The 18,737-nt window shown below is 42.6% G+C and overlaps 3 protein-coding genes across 5 annotated transcripts; all 3 read left to right on the top strand.

Annotated features, from left to right (window-relative positions):
• The first annotated feature begins 679 nt into the window (after positions 1–679).
• LOC118311278 (neuropilin and tolloid-like protein 1) lies at positions 680–11,191 on the top strand. Of its 3 annotated transcripts, XM_035635003.2 has the most exons (10): positions 680–1,021; positions 1,274–1,339; positions 1,663–1,797; positions 1,914–2,162; positions 6,546–6,587; positions 6,879–7,006; positions 7,938–8,166; positions 9,082–9,195; positions 9,309–9,453; positions 9,905–11,191. In XM_035635003.2, the coding sequence occupies exons 1-10, from the start codon at positions 994–996 to the stop codon at positions 10,446–10,448; spliced, it is 1,680 nt and encodes a 559-aa protein (XP_035490896.2). In that variant the 5' UTR covers positions 680–993; the 3' UTR covers positions 10,449–11,191. The 3 variants fall into 3 exon arrangements, with proteins under 3 accessions (XP_035490896.2, XP_047188137.1, XP_047188138.1); XM_047332181.1 differs by having other exon boundaries at positions 6,546–7,006; XM_047332182.1 differs by lacking the exon at positions 1,274–1,339 and having other exon boundaries at positions 6,546–7,006.
• Positions 11,192–11,337: 146 nt separating this feature from the next.
• On the top strand, positions 11,338–15,066 carry atpsckmt (fATP synthase c subunit lysine N-methyltransferase). Its single transcript, XM_035635007.2, has 4 exons — positions 11,338–11,929; positions 13,207–13,344; positions 13,488–13,538; positions 13,755–15,066. The coding sequence occupies exons 1-4, from the start codon at positions 11,636–11,638 to the stop codon at positions 13,959–13,961; spliced, it is 690 nt and encodes a 229-aa protein (XP_035490900.1). The 5' UTR covers positions 11,338–11,635; the 3' UTR covers positions 13,962–15,066.
• A 1,119-nt stretch (positions 15,067–16,185) lies between these two features.
• On the top strand, positions 16,186–18,599 carry LOC118311279 (serine/threonine-protein kinase pim-1-like). The gene is made up of 8 exons (XM_035635005.2): positions 16,186–16,414; positions 16,567–16,797; positions 16,905–16,999; positions 17,082–17,129; positions 17,264–17,482; positions 17,698–17,878; positions 17,959–18,132; positions 18,242–18,599. Exons 1-8 carry the CDS (start codon positions 16,351–16,353, stop codon positions 18,331–18,333), a joined length of 1,104 nt encoding a protein of 367 aa, XP_035490898.1. The 5' UTR covers positions 16,186–16,350; the 3' UTR covers positions 18,334–18,599.
• Positions 18,600–18,737: the final 138 nt, after the last annotated feature.

The raw sequence follows: 18,737 nt of genomic DNA on the forward strand, positions 1-18,737 counted from the left end.
CTCATAGATCCATAGTTGTAGCCATAACTTGCGTTCTGCAAGACGTTGTTTTTATTTTCTTTCCTCAAGCATGGGATCATTTTCCGGAGTTTGTCTGTCACATATGACGAACGCAGCAGGAGAATGTCCGAGTCAGCCGCGTTCACAACAAAGCTGTTTACAGATAGTAACATTTTTTCCGTACATCCGTGTCATCTACAATGTTGCTCTGTGTCTGTTAGACGTGTAAATAAGCAATTATTTTACCCTTCTTTGCTTCTTGACGGTCAAACATAATAATTGGAAGCTTACTGAAGTAATAGCAGCAGATGGTCTACTATGAAATGTAAGAGTATAGCCAACTGGTCTGTTCTTACATCACTGATGCATTTTAATATTGCATGATGTCTCAGTGGTATTCTTGCACAATAACATTGTTGTTTTTTTTAATCTTCACATGTTAAAAAAAACAAAAACTCCACTATATTAGCTATACATTTTAAATGCAGGCATTTGCCTTACATCTGGATTAAACTGCAAATTAATAATTTACTTTATTAAAAAATAGACAGAAAGGTAATAATTTAAAGACAACTTCGAAATCTATTTGATTTCATTCAACTGTGACAGTGTGAGTGTTTCACACCGTGAAGCATGTGCATGGAACGTTACGCACGCGCGCGCGCGCTACTCTCAGGGCTGCGGACAGTCGCTTCGTCCCGCTTTGGCGCAGCGGGCGCAGCTTTGTCAACGAGCGCAGTCTGCATCTTGTCAGAGGATTAATATTCAGCCCGAAGGTGGAGCAGGAACCGTGGAGGTCTGTGGCTTGACGCCGGGAGTGTAATCCTCTGGACATTGCTCTCGGATTTGGCGCAATGTGACCGTGTGACGGACCGACGAGCTGAACAGTCTCTCCACAACTTGGGGACGCACGCATGGGCTGGAGTGTTTCGTGAAAAGAGACAATTGAATGGCAATATCTGAAACGGGGCTGCTCGTCCTCGGGAAACAGAGATGGTGTGCAAACTTCTGCTGCCCATCGGTAAGTTTACAATATCTTCCAGAGCCTACTCTTGCATCTGTGTTGAAAATTAAATGAATCATATGTGGTGCATATTATTATCATCGGCCATGGGTTTATAATCATCGCATATGGTGTGTTGAGGATGTGCTTCTCTTTTCTGGAAGAAATGACTATTCACTCATTGTTCTTTTCTCTTTTTGTAGACACATTATCACTCTGCATACATATCTGATTATTAAAAAAAACAAACATACTCTTCTTTTCTCTCAGCCTTAGCAGCGAGCCTCTTCTCACCTCAGCTGTCTGGTGCCACAGCCACACAAAAAAAAGCTCAAGGTATCATATGGCATCACGGGTCACGTGTACATAAAATACTTTGGGTATTTTATGTTGCAGCCGACTGGAGCATGCCATGATAATAACATCATAAGTTGCGGTCGTAGTTCAGAATGAATCCCCTATAACTCTGACAGTCTGAGTATTTAATGTCTGATCCAAACCCCTCATCCTCTAACATAAGTCATGTCACAAGTGAAATTGGGTGAACTGATAGATCAGCGTGCTGACGACCTTCTGATAACCATTCACCGGCGGATTCGTCCTCTTTAACACTTCCGTCTCCCTGTCTTTCCGTATTCTCACTTCTGGCTCTCTTCCAGTGAAGAACAATTCAGGTGTGACCCCAGCTGGGAAGTGTGGGACCTGGCTGAAGGAGCCCGATGGAGGGTATTTCACCTCACCCAACTACCCTGAGAAATACCCCCCTGAGAGGGAATGTGTCTACATTATAGAAGGTGAGGCTCTTCCCCCCCCCCCCCCCTTCTTTTAATCTCTCACTCACTTCCCGACCCTCTTGCTCCCCGTCGCCTGCGTCGACCTCTCCTGTTTGCCAACTCTCCTCTTCCCGCAGCGTCTCCTCGACAGTGCATCGACTTATTCTTCGAGGAGAGGTATTCCATCGAGCCGTCCTGGGAGTGCAAGTTTGACCACATCGAGGTCCGCGACGGGCCCTTTGGTTTCTCGCCCATCATTGGACGCTACTGTGGGCAGGAGAGTCCCGCATACGTCCGCTCCAGCGGGAGGTACCTGTACATCAAGTTTGTGGCTGATGGGGAACTGGAGGCCATCGGCTTCTCTGCCCGGTATAACTTCACACAAGGTGAGTGATGACCGTAAGGCCCCAGCATCTGGCAAAAAACTAACTTTCTGATATTTAGTGAAATCAGTTCTTTTACAGTTATAGAGGCAACAAGGAGGCTATTTAGGGAATTAAGGGGTTTATTTTTAACCTGCCTTTATGCTGCACAAATGAATTCGGCTGATTGTCTTGGTTTAGTGGTTCAAAACTTTAATACGTTGGCTGTTGCTGCAGTCTCAACCTTGTTTCCAGCAGCAGAAAGCTTTTTCGTAAAAAACAAATTCATAAAAACCCCCACTGTATATTACCTGCCCAGCATCAAACTCCAATTTAAGTTTGCCGCTGGCCAGAGAATATAGTGGAGCGTGAAGCAGATAGAGGGGCAGATATTTCCCCCGGGGTTCGGTGGAGACTGAAACAGCTGAAGTGAACGTGAATATTCGACTGCATCACCCTTTTCATCTTACTGTTTGTACTTCTCCTTCCTGCGTTATTTTAAATGGATACACCAGACAACAACCAAAATGTCTTTGTCTACGTCTGTCCAAATTAGCGTTCATTACATTGACAAGACAATGTAAGATTGCAATGACATCGGTAAACGCTGTGCGTGGCTATACGGGCCCGCAAATGTGTTGACAAAAAACAAAATGACGAGATAAAATGGAGTTTAAAAAATGAAATCTATACCAAAACCTCTTTTTGTTTTCATTGACGAAGAGGAGACACACTAATATCAAGACTACAGCATCAGGCAACACGCAATGAACATGTAAGTGACATACTGGTAGGGTCTTCTAATGACAGGGAGTTTGGCTAAAAGTGTGCCTGGTAGCTCTGGTTGAACTCTGCATCGACCTGAGTTCAGTTCACTTCACTTCCCTGAATTGCAACGTGAATCCAAAAATAACCAGATCAAATGTGTGCAATGCAACAAAGACCTGGACCGTGGTTCAGACCTTGAAGTGTGACAACTCCCTAAAACTGTTGTCATTGACTAAAACTAGACTTTGACTTATTCAAGACTACACTGCACACAAAACGACAGCGTTGCACATGCCGATCCCCTGTCGTGTGGCTGTAGTGGAAACGCATTTCGTCACAATTTGACCTGGCTTGGGCTGATGGATTTTGTGCCCTGTCCTGCTCTATGTTTGGACTGTTAAAGTTTTCGTTTAACGTATTTAATGTGGCGCAAAAAACGCCTCTATTTTTGAAAAAGCACTTTATAAAATGCATAAATGCATAAATGAATAAAAGCATTCTAAGGTGTTGGGTTCATGGTTTGGGATTTAGTCTGTTCACCTATATTTCTGCTGTCTCGCATCATATATAATGTTTTATGATGCATGTCATAATGGTTACAGTGTTCCCTCTTTGATGCAAATGGAGTAGATACAATAGACAATGTAAAAAAACAAAAGTCCCCTCAACAGCACCATGAAGTACATCTCTCTTTGGCATTTCCATTGAAAAACCTGCACGTGATGACCCTGAAGGTATAAAACTGCATTCGTGTTAGTTGTGTGCACCTAGTTAACGAGTGCATACCATAGAAAGGTCTGTGTATAAAGTGAACTGTAGTTGTAGTTCGTTTCAGTTTTGCTTCTTGGGTAGATGAGGTCTCTGCAGGTGTCTGTGGAGTGAAACGTCCCTGCACAGGCAACAAAGTCAAACATAGACGTTTGTCGGATGGACGGTCTCTATAGTTTGTTTTGGGTATGAGGCAAAAAAGGGAAATACAGTTTCAAAAAAAAAAAGAAATTCACATAATTTCGCATCTCTCGGCTACATATTCTCGTTGCCGTTACACCAGCTGCTGCTCTGTCTGGATGTTTAGAGTATTAACTACATCTCTAAGCCTTGGACTCCTTCCCTTGGCACTCTCTCCTAATCCACTACCCTGTTGTGAGTTTGACATTGTTGGCTGCCACGTGCGGGAAACGGGCCACATCTTTAACACAGTATCTCCCTCTCCGTCTTTGGTCGCAGTTACCGTAGTGACGCACACGGCTTTGCACTCACACCGCACACTTGTATTTCCAGTGCCACAATATTAAGTGCTTTTGAAATAACACCGATGCCACAGAGGAACCCCGCAATCCTCGTGTTGCATCAGAGATGTAGGACACTGTACAGCATGTGCTACATTTCATCTATTTTGTGCATGTGACGTCGAAAAAGTCCCGTATCTGAAGTTTCATAATGGTCTGGTTGCGTGCTGCTGGGAATGCTCTCTCATTTCCATTTGCAGTGCAGGCACACCAGCTGCAACTGACAAGGGAAGAGGAGGGCAGCATTTCTTCCAACGCACTCGCGCACACAGACACACATACACACACACACACACACACACACACACACACGTTTCCTCAGTCACAAGAGTTCATGAAAGCTTGTTTTCAGGGGAATTCAGCTTGTCAACGCTGAGCCGCAGTAGCAGCTTAAGGGAGTCCAAGGCAGGGGCTTTATTAACAACAGATTTTATAGGCCACCTACACTGACGGGGGGCAAAGATTAAAGCACATCCCTCTGTCTGTCCAGCCATCCTACCATCCATCCATCATCCGTCTCTCTTTATTTCATCCTATCTGTCTCCCCTTCTTTACATGATTGAGCCTCTCTATGTTATTTTTTCGTCCTTCCCTCACACAGATTTTCGCTGGAGGGCTGAGGTTGTTTGTCTGTGCATGTCAGTACTATTCTTTTTTTCCTTGGAAAAGATATTACACACAGCTTCTGTAAATGTTACAGTGCACTCCGCATACAACAGCATACTTAAGCGCCTATATTTCTCTCTGGGAATGCATTGTTGCAACACACACAGTCACACACACACGCACACACGCACACACACACACGCACACACACAGGAGATGAATGTGAATAATCTGGCCAAGCCTGAAGCAGAAACGGGTAAGAAACGAGAGGATTAATAAGAATCCTTGTTGATTTGAGCCTGTCGAGTCCATCATCACCTGCTCGTCTTACGTCACACCCACTGCACACGTGTGCGGCGTTACCAGACAATAATTTGAAGAAGTCAGAAACTATAGTTAAACTTTAACTATAACTTTTACTTTAACTTTCAATTAACTTTATTCAAAAGGCCGTGATGCTCCATTCCACGTTGCTTCCTTTTGACTTAGTGTTGCTGTCACATGTTACACTGCTGTACTTGGTTTGTAAGGTACATGTGGATTTTTGGGAGATTGCAAGAGAATTTAGAACTAAAGAAGATGCAACATTTTTATCACTAGGTTGTCATCGCTGGTGGAGCCTAATCTGTCCTGAGCTAAGCTGATATATCAAGATTTATAATCCACCTAGCAAGTAGATTCATCAGCACAAAGGTTTAGCGCACAATATTTATTCCCTGTGTGTGTGTGTGTCCGTCTGTCTGTGTCTTTTTTTCTTTTTTGATGAAGGACAGCAGGGTTTCAGGAGAGTTTGGAACGAGGGCAAATGGAATGTGCTGCTCCATAGATTACATAAGCAGTCGCCAGCTGTGTTGGGTTTTTGTTTTGCAATATGTCTTTAAATATTGTTATTTCTATTGTGTGATTTTATTCTTTTTCTTGTACTTAACCCAGAAATCCAAGGTCAGAGATTTTGTTTTTATCTCTACCCTTTTCAACACGAAAATTAGCTGTGGTGAATATGGCGTCAATCGGTGTTCATAAACTGCATAGATATATGTTTTATAAACTTATTTTTATTAAGTATATATATATATATATATATATATATATATATGTTCATAACCAGACACGTAGCTGGTAGAAAAAGTGATAAACGGATAACATCATCGACATTTACGCATCTTTATCTTGATATGGCACACTACTAAAACAGATAAGACATTAAAGCAATAAGAAGACAACATCACATAAAAACAGTTAATAGAACTAAAAGAATGAGAACAACAGAAAGAAACGGCCGGCATTGAGTAAAAGCAAATATATACGAATAAAACAATAAAAGCAATATAACATAAAAGATAAAAGATAAAAAGACGCCAAAAAAAGGCAACATCATATAAAGGCATATCTTTAAAAATGGGTTTTAAGAAGAGATTTGAAAGAAGTCAAAGAATCTGCATTTCTACAGATTCTACTAGGGGCCAGACCCAGGCGAGCTTTAAAAGTGATCAGTAAAATCTTAAAATCAATTCTAAACCGAAAAAGAGAGCCAATGGAGAGAAGCCAGGATTGGGGTGATGCGATGTCGTCTATTAAATCCAGTAAGAGGCATGGCTGCTGTGTTCTGCACTAGCTGGAGACGAGAGAGTGACTTCTGATTTATGCCCAGGAGAATTGAGTTACAGTTATCAAGTCTTGAGCATATGAATGCATGAATGACTTTTTCCAGGTGGGTGTCTCTAACAATTTTGTTTTTGCTTAGATCCTGAGTTCAAGGAGCTCGGGGCGCTGCCACCTCTGCCATGTGAGTATTCATCATACAGTATATATGCTATTATGACACAACACAAGCTTAGACCTGCTACAGTGAGTGAATCACACCAAGCACCAAGAACCTCAGCAGCTTCGATTAAATGTAGATACTGTAAACAAAAAATGTCATTGTTTTCTGACATGATCTACCAGATTACCTTAGGTGTTTTTTTTAACAATTGGGACAAAATTGCCCAAACTGTTTCCACAATTCTCCACAGTCATTCAAGGTTTATGGTCTCAAAACTGATATATGTTTTAATACAAGGAATGTTCTTCACAGTCTGTGAGTTTGAGCTGAGCGGTCCGGAAGGCTTCATAGAGTCGGCACAGATAGCCAGGGAGGGCCAGGCGCAGCTGACCGAGGCTGTGGACTGCAGGTGGTACATCAGGGCTCCACCGAGGGCTAAGGTCTGGATACGTCTAACTGCTTTTGGTATTGTTGTGGTGGTTCTTGCTAATTGTCAGTTGTGGTCGGAACCCATTTTATAAGATGAATTTGACTTTACGCTGGTTGCACTAAAATCAAAGACTATGTAAAAATGGACCAAGTCACCAGGTTTGTAAAATGAAGGGCCTGAAGCCTGTATTCTCTGGAATCACCAGCAGAGGGCGACTCACCGGTTGCAAAAACAAGTCAGTTTCTATAGAAGTCTAGGAGAAAACATTTCACTTGATCCATAACGTCAGTAAACATTTTTCTGAGGAGTTTATGGTCTTAATCTCTAGTTTCAAGTTTTCATGAATACATCATGACGTTCATTTTGTAAGTTGTGGTCTCATTTAGAGTAAAATAGACGATAAAACACCATATACGTTGGAGCGTGGATACAGCGTGATCGACAGCTGGTCCGGCCAATTGGTTCATAGTTGTAGGTGTAGGTGGGCGCGTATTGGACAAGCTCTCAGTCGGACCCACCCCCAATTCTACGTCTGGTTGCAAAAAAAACACTTGGTGCTGGTCACAATGTGAAACTCAAGGCAAACAGCTGTCGGTCAGTTAGTTTTTTTCTGAGAACCGCGAGAAAAAAAACCCCTCAGTATGAAACAAAGTATGAAGGATGAAGCAGGATGAGGTCAAAACCTGCCTGTCAGAGTGAACCCATGTGACAATACAGTAGGAAGATCTCCTGAAGACTCACTGCCAGCGAGTCAGCTCTCTACCAAGGTGCCTCCCCCTCGGCTGAAAGTTCCCGGAAATGTTCCTGATGTTGTGAACGCATCTGACTTGTACGATCTCTTGTTGCATTCATCATATGTAAGATATGAACTCCAGATGGGGGACTGAAACATTGGGTCCAGACCTACTGTCTTAACCTAATGATTCGTCTCCCCCTGACAGATCTACATGCGTTTCCTGGAGTACGAAATGCACAACTCGAATGAGTGCAAGCGCAACTTTGTGGCCATCTACGACGGCAGCAGCTCGGTTGAGCACCTGAAGAACAAGTTCTGCTCCACGGTGGCCAACGATGTCATGCTGGTGTCCTCAGTGGGCGTGGTGAGGCTGTGGGCCGATGAGGGGAGCAGGAAGAGCAAATTCCGGATCCTCTTCACGACCTTCCATGAACGTGGGTGAATCCCTTTCATTGCTCCTGTCACATTTGTGGCAGCACACTCTACTAAATGAGGGTTCTTCATCGATCGGGGATGGGTGGAAGTCACAAATGCAATAGATTAGTTCTCTTTTGCCATGCGGGCATAAAAACGTTACCATCTCGAAAAAAAGATGCATTTATCCCAATTGAGGCATCATATTGTCACTTGGCTTCTGATGCATTGGCCAGTGTTCACATTAAAAACTTAACTCTATAAACGTTCAACTCTAGCAAATTTTGAATGATTGGTTGTCAACAGTGCTGTGTTCAAAGGTAGTCAGGATTGTTTCATAATACTGTATTGTTTTTATCAAATCAAAGGCCTTGGAGTCAAAGCTTGACGCTTTGGTTATAATAAGACCACCCGTGTTCATTAGGTTCACTAGGGCTGGGTGATAAAACGATAACAATATGTATCGCGATAGACACATAATCAATATCAATAGAAAATGCGTTCGATAGAACGTTTCGATAGATCGATAGATAGATAGCTAGATAGTGTTTTTGTCTGTCCCAAAGTAGGGACAGAAATTTTCCTTTGACGAGGCTCTACAATACGTATGTCATTAAAACACATTTAAAACATACAGAAACAGCAGCTGTACATTAAAATTCTGAAAGAATAAATGAGTGAGTCAACTTTTCAATACAAATTACAATGTTAAACAATAAAAATATAATATCAAGATCATTAATCATCATCAAAATAATCAATATTTCTTGATTTCAATATTTAAATCGCAATAATTGCCATTATTTCACTACATATTTCCATTTAAAATCAAAAGGCTAATTGAATCACAATAAACTTAACATATAAAAGGTAGACTTAAAACAAGTGTGCTGTGTATATTCATACGTCTACCCTGACTTTCTCAATTTTAACAGCTCCATGTGAAAGAGACACTTTCTTTTGCCATAGCAACATGTGCATCAACCACACACTGGTCTGCAACGGCGTCCAGAACTGTGTTTACCCCTGGGATGAAAATCACTGCAAAGGTACCCCTGGCACACAGGCTGAGACACCAATATAATGTATTTGCAAATCATAGCTGCAAAGTATCATAGCCTTAAGTTGTTGTTCTTTTCCCCCTATGTTTCTCCATAACTAGAGAAAAGGAAAGCCAGCATCCTGGACACGCTGGACAACACTAACCTCACCATCATCGGAGTGACCTGTGGCCTGGTCGTCATCTTGCTCGTCATCTCTGTCATCATCCAGGTCAAACAACCTCGCAAGAAATACATTATCCGCAGGTGAGATCTTTTTCTTTTTCTCTTTTTCTCTTTTATGTAAATGTGGCGTGGCCCATAACCCCATATCCATTAGAATTTGGGTTGGGTTTTTGTGAGTTCTTCCGTGTGGAAAAATGTCATCTAAATCAGCCCAATATCATTATAAAATATCTTTTTCTGTCACATCCAAAGGCAAAATGAGTCAGGAAAATGTCATTGTTTGTCACAGAGGAGCAACATTTAAGGGAATAGATGGGATTCTGAGTCAATGACCAGATTATATGTTAGATTCAATAAAACAGCAGAGCTCCAACCCTAATCCCTTTGTTAAATAAAAATAAAAAATTGTTTTGTTATTGCAGTACGGTAATTCAAATGTGTTTGTGTGTAAACAGTCTAAGACCACTTTGTTTTGCTCTACCAAATTTGACTGCGTTCATGTGTCCTCTTCTTTTCTTCTACTTATCCTCAGGGATGACTTTGACCCTGCCCTCCTCCATCCCGGTTTGGAGCCTCCTCACTACGAGCTCTGCACTCTGCGCCGCACCCCATCTGGTGACCTGACTGATGCTGCCCTGGCCGAGGACTTTGAGAAGTTCCACAAGCTTCGACGCTCCTCAAGCAAATGTATTCGTGACCACCATTGTGGATCTCAGCATGGCAGCGTACATGGTAGCCGCAGCAACCTAAGCATGAGGGACGCCACCATTGCCAGTGACGGGGGGGCTCTCGTGCCGCTGCCGTTGCCGCCGGCGATGGTGAGCCAACAGTCGCCCCGCCTCTCCCACCACACTACTCCGGGAGGCCAACGGAGCATCCTCGTGATGAAGCATAGTTATTCTCAGGATGGGGCAGAGCGGTACCGACGGGATGAGGAGGAGGAGGAGGAGGAGGAGGATTTCACGATGGACGATGGTCCCGCCACCAGCCAGCACCACACGCACCACCATCAGATCCACTATGGCATGGCAGGGCTGGATCACACTGTGCACCGTACACTGTCCAATGATTTTTAATCTGAGGCAAAATGGAAAAGAAGAAAACAGTAAAATAATCAAGATATAAATGGAACTGCACCTAGACTGATGGAATAGTATCAGAGATGGCTAAAAACCCTCACTTTTTTAAACCCCCTTTGAAATTTTTCGTTTCAAATTAATTTATTTAAATGAATGTTGATCTTTGAGGACTTTTCGGGGGTTTCATATATTTCAGATTTATGGGAATTATTACATGGTATGAAAGAGAAATAGCATGGACTGGGGTTTGTAGAACATGACCTCATGATTAAAATACCTCTCAGCCAAAGAATTTAGGGGCAGCCATATGCACATCAGAAATATTACACTGCTGTAATAATGTGACTGGGAGTGGCAATGAAGTTAATTTAATATTTCACAAGAATTGATCAAAGAAGGATTTACATGCACCCAAATTTTCTTCTGCATAGCAGTTGTTTCTCCTTTCCTGTTCCTTGTTTATCTTGAAGTTTTCAGCTCTAAGCATCCTTTTCAGTGTTATTTCACTGATGTTAGATATGATCTACTGTTCACATTTATAGTTGATATCACCAAAATACATTTATATATGTTGTCATGTCAAGCGCTGCTCTGGAATCAGACAGGAAAAAAGGGGGCCAGGTCAAAGACAGCATCAAATGGAAAAGCATTTCAGTCAACACTCGCAGAAATTGGTTCATGTTGACCGAGTGGGCTTGAAAGGAATCCAGCTGAATCTTATTAAATCGTGGAGAAACTTACATTTTCTGTTGTGTAAATGGTTGCATTATTTAATTTCATGTTTTTATATATATATAATGCTTGTTTGGTATATATTTCTCGTGTTTATTTATGTTTGTCAGTTTTCCACAACCTGTCCTTTTCCATTTTTATTCATGTTGAGCACACGTCTGTTACTATTTATATATTTCATTAAATATTATTTTATTTTTTCCTTTACCCTACATCACGTTTTTGTGTGTGTGTGTGTGTGTGTGTGTGTGTGTACAGTCTATGCTTGCTACCTATGTAGCGAAATCAATAGACTATATGAGCGAAATAAGGAAGAGCGGAACCATTGTTGGCTGATCTTTGTCATCCACTCGGGCTCCTAACAGCGTTGCACAGGTTGTCATATGGCTGGATGGAAGGGCAAGGAGAACGCAATGGTGTTGTTCGTTTGAACAGTGTGTAATTTTTGTACGATGGAAACCAGCGGCGAGTCCCAACAGGAGCTGTCCCTGGACTCCCCCCAGGGCAGCGGCGACGGCGGGGCGGGCAAGAGCAGCAGCCGCCGCCTCGGTCTCGTCGTCACGGGGTTGTTGGGAGGGTCGCTGGTCGCCCTGTACGCGGTGGCCGCACCGTTCGTCTTGCCCGCCCTGCGGAAGGTCTGCCTCCCGTTCGTCCCGGCGACCACGGCTCAGGTGGAGAACGTCCTCGGGGTGCTCCGGGCCCGATCGGGCACTCTGGTGGACATAGGGAGCGGAGACGGGAGGATAGTAAGTGTTGTGTAGTCTGACCCTGTTGGATATAGAGGCAATGCAACATATATGACTTTGTGTGATGGTTGTAGTGACATGTTCGTTTTATCGTACACCCCATCGTACAGTCACAGTTCCTCTGTACCTCCTTGGTGATGCAGGCCTTATGCATTCCATGATATACGCTTTTTAGTTGCACTATTTTTGGATAGAGAAGAAGGTACGTTGTCAATCTGTCGCAGCGTGTTCATCAAATAAGCCAAAACAAACTGCGGACGCCGGGTACGCCATCTGCTTCCTGTTTACACCGGCGTGCGCATGCCCAGTGTTTGCGAACGGTCACGTGATATGCGCTTGTCTATTGTTTGGACGGATATCGTTTTCTTTTGCAAATAAAAAATCAAATTAGTTTCAAGCCCTTAGTTTGCAGGGTTCTTGAGCAAAAGACTGAATCCCTTTTTAGCTCCAGTGTCGCTGTTTGAATCTCTGGTCTCCTTATGGAACTATAAAGTCACACTGGTTTTACTGTTACTGAACTTCTAATACAAGTCTGCCGCTCTCTGCCTGGCCAGAGTTAGGGAAATTGCAGAAGCATTACTTCACATTCTCTCTCCCTGACCCTGTAGGTTCTTGTCATTATATCAAGCCTTCTTTGAAGTTGCTGTACATCTCATTCATCTTGCATCTTGTTGAAAATTCACTTTCTGGCTTGTTTTTGTTTGTTTAACGTAATCTGTGTACTCTTGGTAGGGCTGGGCGATATGGCTGAAAACTGTATCACGATATAAGTGTTTCATATCGGTCAAAATCTATAATTATTGATAATTTTTATGACCTAAGAAACACAAACACGAGCCAACGAGATGACGCAACCAAACGTGATACTGTTACACGATTGGCTATTAGGCGTGTCACTCCATACGTTGCTAGGTACCAGAGGGCGAGTGCCGGCGTATCTAGCGGCCGGCGTAGCTAGACTCTTTGCTCCGGTTTCTTCCGACGAAAAGAAATTATCGAAACGTTCTGTCGAACGCATTTTCTATTGATATTGATAACGTGTCTATCGCGATACATATCGTTATTGTTTTTTATCGCCCAGCCCTAACTCTTGGTGTGTCTAAAGAAAGCACCTATTCAAACTTCAGGGACAGAAAACCTAAGGGGGAGAAAATCATTTTAGTTCCAGCCAATCTGACCGAACACGCTTCCCATCTCACTGTGCATGGCTACAGTTGCAGTTCATACATTTTTTGCTGATCAGTTTAATTTCCCTTTGTCTTTCGTTTCCCTTCCAGGTGATCGCAGCGGCCAAACGTGGGTTTCAGGCATCGGGTTTTGAGCTGAACCCCTGGCTGGTGTGGTATTCTCGCTACAAGGCCTGGAGAGAGGGAGTCCACTGCTCCAGCTCCTTCCACATCTCCGACTTGTGGAAGGTCAGTCGTAGTATAGTGTAGGTTCTGGGAACTTAGATAAATGCATTTTTTTTTACCCTAGGAGTTAAGAGTCTTAACACAAGAAAATTAAATCATTATACATGCCAGCACATAATTTCCCATTATTTGTGATTCTTTTCTAGGTCAGTTTTGCTCAGTACTCCAATGTTGTCATATTTGGAGTCCCTCAAATGGTGAGTTCTTCTGTTTGTTTTATTGAAATATAATTCATGCCATTTGTGCCAATCTAGGTCACTTGAAATAGGAAACATTACTTCTAGCTCCTTCAACTCCCAAGTTACCGTGCAGTTCCTGGGAGACAGCATTATATTTTTTGCCATGTAAGTTTTAAGAACCCCAAAATATTAATAATATGATGCCCCAAACTGTTTCTGTCCGTATATCTGCAGATGGACCAGCTGGAGCTGAAGCTGGCAAGCGAGTTGCCGAGTTCAGCCAAGGTGGTGGCTTGCCGCTTCCCCTTCCCGACCTGGGTCCCTGAGAACACTGCTGGGGAGGGCATAGACACTGTATGGGTGTACGATGCCAGGACATTTAAATCACAACTGCAACAAGGGATGACAAGAAAGACAATGCCAGAACAAGAGGACACATGAGATTTACACTCATAACTCCAAACACTTAGATTTTCTGTTAAGTTGTCATTCAAATTTTTTATAATTTGATTAACTGCTTTTCTGTTCTGTTTTTTCAATCCATGCAATTTTTCTGCGCTGGTTTGGACCTGCCATGGCTTTGAAAGACTGAAGAGTTTCTCTATAAAAAACTGAAATAAAGTCTAATTTAGAAAAAAATTAAATGTATGAAACTTGCAAACCTTGCATAAAGTGGTCTGAAATTAAAACATGCATTTCATATTTGAGGTGCACAACACCACAACAGCCATGATGATATGAGAAAGTTCATGATTGGAAAAAGGGGCACTGGCCATGGATGATTGCATTGCATTACTTGATTATGTCATGGAAGTTGCATTGCAAGTTGCATTGTTTATCTCATCTGCAAAGTAGGTTATGTTTCTATCTGTGTTTGTTAGTTAATTCAATTCAATTAAATGCTGTGTAGCACCAAATCCCAACATATATAATCTCTAGGCACTTTACGTACTGAGTTTGTGAACTTACAATATTACAGAGAAAACCCAATAGTTCCCACAATGAGCAGCACATGGCGACTGTGGAGAAAAAAAACTGCCTTTAACAGGAAGAAATCTCTCGCAGAACCGGACTCAGTTGTGGACGGAACATCTGCCTCAACCGGTTGGCTTGAGAGGAGAGTTAGGGGAAAAAAGGAGCAAAGAGAAATGTTTCTTTGATACGGTGAGATGGGGCGTTGGCCTCAGCGAAGCCTTGCACTCTCTGAGCACCCTTATAGTAGCCTAATATCTTATTCTCAGGAAGTTGAGTGCCATTTTAAATTAATTTGTTTTGGCTGCTGTAGGTGGTGCATTAGTCCAAATTATAACTAGATTATTAATATTATATATAGCAGAAGTGCTTCAACCAGATGTGGAGCTGACACTGCTAAATTTCGCCTTTGGCACATTTAAAAAACAATTTCATGTGAGAAATATACACCTGTAGCCAGCAGGCTTTTATTTGAGCGTTCTGTAAAAGGAATGGAAACGGTTTGAAACAGCTATATGTGCAGAAATATGTCATTAGAAACTGAATTGCAATTAAGTCTATAACTTTGAAACAACTTGAATAATTGCATTAAAATCTTAATTTAAAATATAAATACCATGTTTCCATGATGATTTCTACACTTTTTTTCACCATTTGAGGTTTGACTGGAGCTCTTTTAATACGGTCAGCTTACTGTGCCCTCATGTTTCTCCAACACTTTAATGGCAGCCAAATGGAAAATATGCAATGTTTCATCACCACAAATCAACTGCTTATATTCACATTCAACACTTGTGACATTTGCCAGATATCTTAATCTGGACCAACGTCGTGGCCTGACAAACAGAACAGCAGAAACACCCCTAAAACCGCGACACTGGCATTGCGATCTGTTACAAGTCATTTTGAATCTGTTAATTCAGATGTTTGACTAATACTTCAATATGAAAACTTCATAAAACCAAACTGAGGACATTTCAATAGGGAAGGGAGTCATTTTGTGTGATAGTGTGTAATGTGGATCGATAGGTTTGGTAACAATCGCTTCAAGGTGTCGGATGAGGACACTAAAGGTTATCTGGACGCAGTTTAGCATGCTAAATGCAAAGACCATCACAGTATATAAGCATATGTGTATGCTATGATTCAAAGATTAATGGGATTCTTAGATGATTGTCTACCTTTTATATGCGATGAGATCCCAGATCATAGGAATGTGTGTGCCTTCGATCACAGGAGTGTGTGGCCAGATCACAGGAGTGTGTGTGCCTTTGATCACAGGAGTGTGCGGCCAGATCACAGGAGTGTGTGTGCCTTTGAACTTTTCATCAATGGGAATTGTGTTGTGAATTTCAATTAATGACTATCAAGGATTGGAATGAACATTCAAACCATGCAACATATAGTTACTCACTAATAAATAAAGGGCTTGGTTTACAAGAAGGGCAAGTAAATGCACATAACTGTAGCTAGCAGAATACTGTAACACAACTCAGAAATACAACAAAAACAACCAATAACAAGGCAAGTCAGCAATAGGACTGAGAGAGAGCTTGTATGAAGTATTACAGTTTGCTTGTATTGTACAAATTGTTTGAGATGTGGTTTGATGACTTTCAGTGCGTAACCCAAACCCATTCAAATAATGGCCAAACTCATTTTTGTTTTAAACTTTAACTTGAATAATGCAGGAAACTACTCATCGTTCACACTCTGTAATCAAAGCACGGAATGCCTCAACAGCGAACCAAGGAGGTCACTCGGACATACAGTGTTGGAGAAGAAGACGTACAAGTGTTGGATAGTTATCCACAAATTACTGTGAAGTTTTGTGGTTGAAAATTTTCAACGCGTCAGAATGGTTCGAGCGTCTCCTTGGAAGCGTGGTCCTTGCCACCATGCTGTCCTCAGGAGAGGTCGAGGTAAATAAGGAACACAGATCAAATTAGGCCATCTCACCCTGATAAAGTATAGATGTGATCTTGGTCTGCACTGTGAGATGATAGAGCGACAATTTCATACGGCCAGTGACTACAACCCTGACAAATGGATCATATGTTTTTCTCATTTGTAGGTCGCAATTGCAGCATGAAAGCACAGAGTGCGTCGACTGCAAAGGGTGGCAGGACCAAAAGAAAGGCCAGTGCTGAAAAGAAAACCCAGGGAAAACGGACAAGGGTCTTTGAGGTCGCTGAACCCTCTGAGGAGGACGACCGGATTAAAGGAGGGAAGAGGAAAGCAAGAGAAGATGGAGAGGGACGACCAAAAAAGAACATCTGGGAGGCCTCGGGAGACGTCAAAAGTGGTAAATAGGAAGTGATCCGTCGATAGATTGATAGAGATTGATCGGGGCTCATGTGATTAATGTTCCCCATAGCTGTAGTAAAAGGAAACGTGTGTGTGTCTGTGCAGATGCTTTTGAGGCCAAATACCAGCAGCTGACTCAGCTTGGTAGAGGAGGCTGTGGATCGGTGTTTGCCGGCTACCGCAAAGAAGATAATTTACAAGTAAGACACGCACATGCACACACGTACGCACACACACACACACACAAAATGCTAACCAAACTTGTGTTGGTATCTTGTGTAGGTGGCAATCAAACACATAGCCCAAGATTACCTCCTCTGCAAATCAGTCGTAAGTGAAAAATCCCAAAATACTCTGCTGTATGTCTATAAAACTATACATATAAAACGGAATGTATGATGGATAAACTACTTTTCACTGTGGAGCTTCTCTCCATCATGCTACACTTTGTTGTGATGTTTCAGTGCCTGAATGGGAAGAAGCTCCCCGCAGAGGTGGCCATTATGCTGAAACTGGCTGCTGGAACGGATGGCTCCTTGGGAACGTCGGCACCTGTGTCCTTACTGGACTGGTACGACCGGGGCCACGAGTTGATACTGGTGCTGGAGCGCCCCGTCCCCGCCGTGGACCTCTTCACGTACATACAGGACAACCGAGGCTCTTTACTGGAGGAGGAGGCCAAGGTGAGCTGCTGGAGGAGCCTCGTGGTGGTGTTTGAATCAGTGTCACCTTTTCAGAGACGTATATCGAGAAAAAAAAGGACCATAACCTTACGGGGTTAGGGTTATCAGGTTATGGGAAGCTCCAGTTCATGGCTGAGTGTCACGGCCGTGAAAAAAACGTCAAACTGCTGCCTCAGAGTCCCTCATTGCTCTCTCTCTCTCTGTCTTTCTCGCAGACCCTTCTGAGACAGCTGGTTGACGGGGCAAAACTACTCGAGGATAGGCAAATCTTTCACCGGGACATCAAAACCAAAAACATCCTGATAGAGAAAGGCTCAGGTGTTCCGCGCGTTCGCCTCATTGATTTTGGACTGAGCTGCATTGCCAAAAAAGGCTCATTTTACAGCGTATTCTATGGTAAGTGTCCCAGCTTCTTTACCGAATCTGGGACTTTTACATGATAACAAAGCTCCTCACTGTCCGTGTGTGTACTCTAGGCACAGATGATTACACCCCTCCAGAGTGGTACAGCGGTTTCACCTACAGGGCCGGTCCATCCACCGTGTGGCAGCTCGGGGCGGTCCTCTTTGAAATGCTCCATGGGAATTCAAAATTCGAGACCAAAAAGTTCCTCAAAAAAGAGCTGAGAATCAACTGCGGACTGTCCAAAGGTCAGAAAATCGTACGCATTCGCCAACGTGTCAGGATGATTCGAGCTCACATTGTGGTCGATCACCAAGGTAACTGTCTTTATCTTTCTTCGCCCCTCTTTCTCTCTAGACTGCAAGGATTTCCTACAGGTGTGTTTGGAGATGGCTCCCAAGCTGCGCCCCACCCTGACAGAGCTCGGGCTTCACCCGTGGCTCAGATGAACGTCGCACGTCGTAACCACGAACCATGAGCACTTACGCCCTTTTCGGTTTCTCCTCCAATTATGATTCTCAAGTACAACTTTCATTCTCGTAATGTTACGGCTCTCTTCTCAATCAGGATTCTTGTAACGCTCCACTTTCTTCTAGTAATATTATGTCTTTTGCCTTGAAATACCATGACTTTGTTCTTGTTTTATTACGCCTTTATTTTTTAAATGTCAAAGTTTTTTTCCCCCCTCTTCTACATGGCCATACTACAATTGTTTTGTCTTTTTAAACCTATTTTAAATTTTTCTTTTTATCTTGCTTTTACTCTGTAGCAATTTGAGATTGCTTTTAGCAATATAAATGAAATGTATTGTTATTATTATTAATATGAAATAAAAAGAAATACAAATAAAATC

The sequence above is a fragment of the Scophthalmus maximus genome, chromosome 5 (genome assembly GCF_022379125.1).
Source record: "Scophthalmus maximus strain ysfricsl-2021 chromosome 5, ASM2237912v1, whole genome shotgun sequence".
NCBI classification, from domain to species: Eukaryota; Metazoa; Chordata; class Actinopteri; order Pleuronectiformes; family Scophthalmidae; genus Scophthalmus; species Scophthalmus maximus.

Bases quoted from the DNA above. Each gene is read 5' to 3' on its own strand.
- LOC118311278 (XM_047332181.1), top strand. From the start codon at position 994: ATGGTGTGCAAACTTCTGCTGCCCATCG. The intron at 7,007-7,937 runs GTCTGGATACGT...TCCCCCTGACAG, and splicing joins GGGCTCCACCGAGGGCTAAG to ATCTACATGCGTTTCCTGGA. The intron at 9,454-9,904 runs GTGAGATCTTTT...ACTTATCCTCAG, and splicing joins AAGAAATACATTATCCGCAG to GGATGACTTTGACCCTGCCC.
- LOC118311279 (XM_035635005.2), top strand. From the start codon at position 16,351: ATGGTTCGAGCGTCTCCTTGGAAGCGTGGTCCTTGCCACCATGCTGTC. The intron at 16,415-16,566 runs GTAAATAAGGAA...TCTCATTTGTAG, and splicing joins TGTCCTCAGGAGAGGTCGAG to GTCGCAATTGCAGCATGAAA. The intron at 17,130-17,263 runs GTAAGTGAAAAA...GTGATGTTTCAG, and splicing joins ACCTCCTCTGCAAATCAGTC to TGCCTGAATGGGAAGAAGCT.
- atpsckmt (XM_035635007.2), top strand. From the start codon at position 11,636: ATGGAAACCAGCGGCGAGTCCCAACAGGAGCTGTCCCTGGACTCCCCC. The intron at 13,345-13,487 runs GTCAGTCGTAGT...ATTCTTTTCTAG, and splicing joins ACATCTCCGACTTGTGGAAG to GTCAGTTTTGCTCAGTACTC. The intron at 13,539-13,754 runs GTGAGTTCTTCT...GTATATCTGCAG, and splicing joins TATTTGGAGTCCCTCAAATG to ATGGACCAGCTGGAGCTGAA.